Source organism: Centruroides sculpturatus, unplaced genomic scaffold (genome assembly GCF_000671375.1).
Source record: "Centruroides sculpturatus isolate CEXI.00-Female unplaced genomic scaffold, Cexi_2.0 scaffold89, whole genome shotgun sequence".
NCBI lineage: Eukaryota > Metazoa > Arthropoda > Arachnida > Scorpiones > Buthidae > Centruroides > Centruroides sculpturatus.
This window is the reverse complement of record NW_019384460.1, coordinates 92,806-99,789: the sequence shown is the minus strand read 5'-3', so window position 1 is coordinate 99,789 and position 6,984 is coordinate 92,806. Positions and strand designations below refer to the sequence as shown.

Here is a 6,984-nt window from a genome sequence, read left to right as displayed (position 1 = left end):
TCTTGCATTACCTGAGTGAATTATGAAAGAACACTTTTTCAACAAAGACAAAGACTTAATTCAGTTTGTTTCATGAATTTTAGTCAGGTAATCAAAGGAACTGTAGAAGTTTTAAAAAGAATTTACTCTGATTACTTCTCATAGAAATATAAATTTTAAAAATGATTAAACAAATTTTAATTGGTGGCGTGGTTTGGCTTTGGCGAATGTCGACTCACAGATCAAGTACATGTGGAAAGTGGAAAATGGAAAATGCAACTACAAACTACTAGAAAGTAACATTCTAACTTCACAGTGTCTAAAATCAGCACATTTTGATTGCTACAGTGTAATTTGTACAAACTTTTTAAAATTAAACAAAACATCTAAGAAAAACTGGAAATGCTCATACTGCAAGATGGGAGAATGTCAAAGAGATAGGGTGGTTTTGGAAGAGAACTTGGTGGAAATAACAGATGAAAACAACTCAGGTGAGCCCAACAATTCTAATTTGAACCTAGAGAACATGAAATGCCCAAATCTTTCGGCAGTCAAAGATGACAAAACCTTTCACACTCCAGAGTTAAAAATATATAAATACGTATATGTATATTAAATATTTATATATTAAAATTCAATACAACTGTTAGAAAATTAATCATTATATGTTAAGATATAATTATTTATAAGCATAAAGCATTTCATAATTATTATATTATTATGAAATTCAATAAATATAGGACAGAAATTATAAATAAAATATATAGTTTGGCAGTTTTGTCACTGACTTTAATTTTCATCAATAGTAAAATATATAATTGTGCTTTTTATCAATTAGAATAAGACACACTGCCATCATTTCACCAATAAGCATAACTACAATTGTTAAATGCAGTACGTCATGAAAACCTTAATGTTGAAATAATCTTAACATATGCATTAATGTAGTAATTGAGTATATGAATAAAAGGACCTGAATAGAACATATGGACATGAAAAGGATATACTATGTGAATAAAAGTGCAGTTAACTGTTTTCTTGTGATATATTAATCAACAATTAAATATCAATTATAGTCTTCATATAATAAATAATTCTAACATACCATCACAAAAATGAGGAAAATTTCCATTTATATTACAGAATTCTTGTCTTGCTTTATTTTCACGAGGTAATGGATCAGGATGAATTGGTTGTCCTTCCACTAAAAACAAGAAAATAAAATAATATTAATAATAGTGATAATAATAATTTCTACATGGATGATCTAAAACTCTACAGAAATGACACTACAATTCAGTTTGAACTGGAACGTTAGCAATCAATTGAAAAAAAATAGCAATCAATTGAAAAAAAAATAGCAAATACTTAATAATTCAATTACTGAATGGAAATGATAAAAAACATAGATGGAATGTTATAAAACAATCATATCTTAAAGTTCAGCAAATTTAGTCACAATATGACTAACATTTTCAGACATTGTTCAACATCCTTCAGGTCTTTACAGATCAAATTCTAAACCCACATGTCTTGGAGTTCCTTGGAGTTCCAATCTTTGAATCTTGACTTTGAATGGGTTTGAAATATCAAACTTTTTAATAAATTATTACAATAATTCTTTTAATTAATGTGAAAACAAACAAATTTTATTGTACTTATTTATTTTTGTTTAGTTAGTTGTTACAGAGATGTGATACTGAGAATGTCTGTTTTGAGAAAAAGAGACAACTCTAGAGGCTGCTTTTAGAGAAAGACATGTTAGTAATAGCATGTTTTAGACAGACATGATGGAAATTGCCGGTTTTTAAAATGGAAACAACTGTAAGAGCCATCAAGTTTTATGAAGGAGAAGCATGCAAACTTCGAATCAGTGAATTCTTTGAATTTTTTGAGCTTTATGGATCTTTCTAAGAGAGTACTGAATTTATGATATGGCAATTTGAACTCTGTGTCAAAAAGAACAATGTGTTTGGCATAATGGTATACATATTTTCAAAAACTTTGTAACGTAAATATGTTACAGTTATATGTAACAAATAATATTTTACACATAACTTAAATAAATATATTATATATTAGCATATAAGTAACACATAAAGGTGTATATATATATATATATGTAAATATGTTTTCTTCTTCTAAATCATAAAGAAGCTATTTTGCCCACATTACTTTGTTTCAATAAATATTTTTTTGTGTTATGATGATGAGTTTATTAATGAACCAAGGCAACATCTAAACTTAGTACCAGAACAGACAGTTTTTGCTGTAGGTCAGACATCTATTTGTTCAAATGAGATATACTGCAGCATTTACTTTTTTAAAATTTAATACAACAAACTGCACTTGTATTTTGTTTATTATTTTTCTCAAGTGAAATATATTGAACATTAATTAATATAAGGAAAGGCCATTGAACAAAACGGCCACCATTGCTCCTATGTTAAGAAATCAGCATCATTCACATAATCACAAACATGCCTTTCAAAATCTACTGTCAAGCTATCATACTTAGAAATAGATAGATAAACAAGAATTAGTGTCAAACTATTATAGTCACTAACAAGTTATTAAGTTAAACTATAACAAAATTATCAGAAATATTAAGTATTTCTAGCTTACCAAGTGACTAAAAAACGATCAGAAATAAACAACAAAAAGTCTTTCTGGGCCAACAATTTTGTGCACTATACATTCTATAGTGGTTATTAATGTATTTAATGAAGAAAAGACAAATTATATTGATGATGCTTATCCAAGTTTCCAGGAGTATAGCAATAAAAAACAATGATAAAAATTCCAAACATTTCTAATCTTGTAAGATTGAGTTCAATATTCCTTGACAATGACAAGCTGTTAAGGTTAAATTCATCTAAACAGTTAGACAAATCATTTGTTGTATTTAATCTTCTTATAATTTCCTTTTAATTACAAAAGTATCAATCTTCAGCAATTCACTATCTTTCAAGACAAATGTAAGTTCTCACTGTCAACTGTCAAATAGATACATGCTACTTTAATCTGCAACTTTGTTTCTTCATAAAAAGAAAGCTTTTTCCTTTAAATTTCTTTGGAATGTTTCCTTGTGTGTAGGCTGAAGTCAATCTATAAGCAAGGATGACCACTTTGTATGTAAGAGGGTGCTCTGTTTTTTTTCTAAATAAAGAAATTCCTAAGGTTAGGTCCACTGTTACTGCAAAAAGTATCATTCATTTCCTTATGGTGTTACCTATCTGATTCAAAATATTCACCACAGATTATTTCAATACCTTAACTGAAACTTCCATGTTTCAGTTAATGTGTCCATTCAAGTAATCTATCACACTGTTTTTACTAATAATTTATCTCATTCTTCATCCCATTCCAAAAATCATCTTTTTCTTTATTTGAGCATTCAACTTATGGGCACAGGCACTAATCATATTTATCTCCATTCTAAATCTAGTTTCATTCTGAGTAGTCTATCTCCTCTGTGGGATACCTCAATAACACAGTTAATTTCTTTTGACAAGATAATACTGATGCCATTTCTTCTTTACTTGTTCATTTCATTGTGTATAATCTTATAATCATTTCCTAATTTCCTTGCCTTGTCTCCCCTCCATCTATTTTCCTGAAAGAGTATGTCCAAGCTACACTTTCATGAGGTGTGAAGTTTCTCTTTCTCTTTCTGTCATGCTATCAACATTGACAGTTTTCATTCTTAATGTTCTTGCAGGTATTCACTTCTTTAGACACATCCACTTCTTATAAAGCAATACTCCTTGTCCACTTCTCATAGCCTCCAAGTATCAAGTTACACATTACCTGCAAGGTACAGCCTCACTATTACCTTTCACACTTTGGATACTCATCAACCTTCATCCTTTATACAGACTTGGATGATTTATGTAAAACATGTTCAAAAAAGATAATGTGAAAAAATATTATAAATGTATTCTTTAAACTCCTGAGACATGAGTAAAATTATTAGAAATGTCTCACTGTTTTAATGACATTTACTTCTAGATAGCCGAGTTGTTTAACTATGATTCAAGGATTCAAGGAATTGAAAGAAAAGAAAAAATGCAATTTCAAAGAATATGAAATAATGTTCAACACTATATCTTGCAGAAAGCTTATTTAAATTTCAAAAATAATTAATTCAAAGTTTTTAGATTTCCTGATATTTAAATTAAAAAGATTCAACTGCATATTTGTTTAAAAATTAATTACTATACAAATAAAATAAAATGTATTACTCACATTTCAATGGAACACAAAATCTACCATCATGAGGAAGAGACCATCCTCCAGCTTCAACTAAGTGCAACTAAAAAAAGGATATAAATTTCAAAATAATTTTGTTCATATTTTAAAAGTTTTTTTTACAAATTTGTTAAATTATTTATGATTTAACTATAACTTTCATTTATATATTTACCTCTTCAAATGGAGAAAATCCAGCTATTCCTTTTTGGCTTACCATAAACCAACTACCTCTATAATATAGATTTTGTATTAAAGCACTCCCAAGTTCATGAAGTAATAATCTAGCAACTCTTGACAATCTACAATAAATTTAATAACTTCTTAATGAAAAATTTGATGACAATAAATTAATTAATTTTTTAGAAAGAATTTTGAAAATCTCTTTATGTAATTTTATACAATTACAGTACTCTCTGATTACAGTGAATTCAATTGTAGTGAACTTTGGTTATAGTGAACTTAAAATATTAGTCCTGGTTCATTTACATTACAAATATACACAAAATTATTTGTTTATAATGAACTTAAAAACGAAACTATGTAATTTATTGCTTTGTTAGTAGCACTTAATGTTATGACTAAAATGACAAAATCATAACGGAGTAATCATGAATACAGTGGTGCCTCGTACTTCAAACTTAATTCATTCCAAGAAGTTATTCAAACTCTAAAGCAATTCTTCTCATAAGAAATAATGGAAAGTGAATTAATTCACTTTCCCAGATCCTAAACAATATCCATTTCGATAAACTTAAAAGAGCAAATACATATAATTTAAGGTAAAAATAACACAATTAAATGCCCTAATAATAAATTAAAACACAAAACTAAAAATAAAATATGTAAAAACTGTATAATAAAACGAAAATTGCATTTATCCATCACACACTGTTGACTTCAATATCTTAAACATGGTTTCCATATCTGCCACAAGTGTACTGCTTTCATACTTTGTGAGTTCTTTTTTCATTTCATTTATTGATATTACAACCTTCCTTTTAGATTTTGTTGCTTCTACACACTTCTTGGATGCAATTGTTAATAAGTAAAGATTACATTTGCCTAAACAGAAAGTTTGTATGTAGTTTTAACAGCTGTCATTACTTAACATAGTTGTGTCATTTAATTGTAGCTGTCATAAAATTTAACACATTATTGCTAATGAGAAATTGTATTCTTTGTTTAAAAGCTTGTTTTAAATTTTTTACTTCACAGTGTGTTTGAATAAAATCGAGTCAAAATTCTTCAGACAAAAAGTATATCTGGCATACTATGCTTTACAAATTTCAGAAAGGATATAATGCCATACAAACAGTAAAAGAGATTTGTAATGTGTAAGGAAAAAATGCTCCTAAGCTTCAAATGTGCAGATGTGGTTTAAAAAGTTCCATTTGGGAAATTTTGAACTAATGGATAAACAATGTATGGGACATTCAAAAAATGTTAATAAAAAAAAAACACAATATATATAACCAAACATACCAAAAACAGAGCAAAATCAAGCACTGAAAACATACGAGAATAATGTGAGAGTGGGAGATGACTTGCGTTTACAGTTCAAGTGCATTTTTTTGGTGCATGCACAGTTTGAACTCTGAAGCATCATTCAAAATCTGAGACAAATTTTTATTAAATTTAGCATTTGATCTCTGAGAGTTCAAAGTTAAAGTCGTTTTAAGTATGAAGTATCACTGTACTTGGAAAAATTTCAAGGCCCTACTTTCAATGATTATCATTTTACTATAATGATAAAGTTACAGTGTTTGTCAGTACCTACAGCCTCAATTACTAACATTAATGTGAGAGTTATTAATTAGACTGATTGTTGATTGGATTTAGACAGATACAGTGACTATGAGCTAGCAACATATTCAACTCCATTGTCATTTTTAAATCAAGAGTTTGTTTATTTGGATTGGTGAAAGAAGAGGCATGGTATTACAGTTGGAAAAATAAGTGGTTAAGCAAAGTCAACAGATTGAGAAACAATGCCAGATTGATTGACCAGAAATTTGCAGTGGCTATTCACCTGATAACATTTTTAATTGTGATGGGAAAATTTTTTTTATCAATTGGCACCAAATAAAACTAAAATTTAAAGGAGACAAATGTACTGGTGGTAAAATATCAAAAAACCACTTAACACTATGGATGTATGTCAACATGTCAGGGTCAGAGAAAACTGCTAGTGATTTGGGAAGTTGAAAAACCCTAAATGCTTTAGAAACATCAAACAACTCTCTGTGAACTATCAGAACAAAATTAAAGCCTGGATGATGTCATTCATTTTTTAAAATTTACTACAATTGTTGTATCAAAATTTAATAACTTTTGGATCACTTATTGGGTGAGAAAACTGGCAATTCCAACACAATCCGGTTTTATATTTGGAAGACAAAAAAAGAGTTATATTGAGGCACAATATAACAAGGGCTAGTGCATTTTTTTTTTATTCCAATAAAGTAATAGATAGGTATTATCTGTGGAATTTAATTTTTGAACATGCATCAATTCTTTATTACAAAAAAAGCAGTTACAACATTAAACAATCAATATTACCAATTCAGAGTTTAATTTGGATTAAAAAAATATCATATGAGTAACAAATATCAACTTTCTTAAATTTTTGTTCATTTATTTAAGTAAAATAAGTAACATTTTTCTGTGTATAATTTTTAGCTTATTTTACTATATATTTCGGATAAAAAAAAACCAAATATATTTTTTCTAATACAGAAATAAAAATGTAAT

The 6,984-nt window shown here is 28.0% G+C and overlaps 1 protein-coding gene across 1 annotated transcript in view; it reads right to left on the bottom strand.

The window, feature by feature from the left end:
- Positions 1–1,058: 1,058 nt before the first annotated feature.
- LOC111620805 (protein FAM3C-like) overlaps positions 1,059–6,984 on the bottom strand; it is a 15,040-nt gene continuing 9,114 nt past the window's right edge. The window contains exons 5-7 of the mRNA XM_023362800.1: positions 4,406–4,532; positions 4,228–4,294; positions 1,059–1,183 (exon numbers count right to left, since the gene is read on the bottom strand). Of these exons, the coding sequence (XP_023218568.1) occupies positions 1,059–1,183; positions 4,228–4,294; positions 4,406–4,532 (319 nt within the window). The remainder of the gene's footprint in view (positions 1,184–4,227; positions 4,295–4,405; positions 4,533–6,984) is intronic.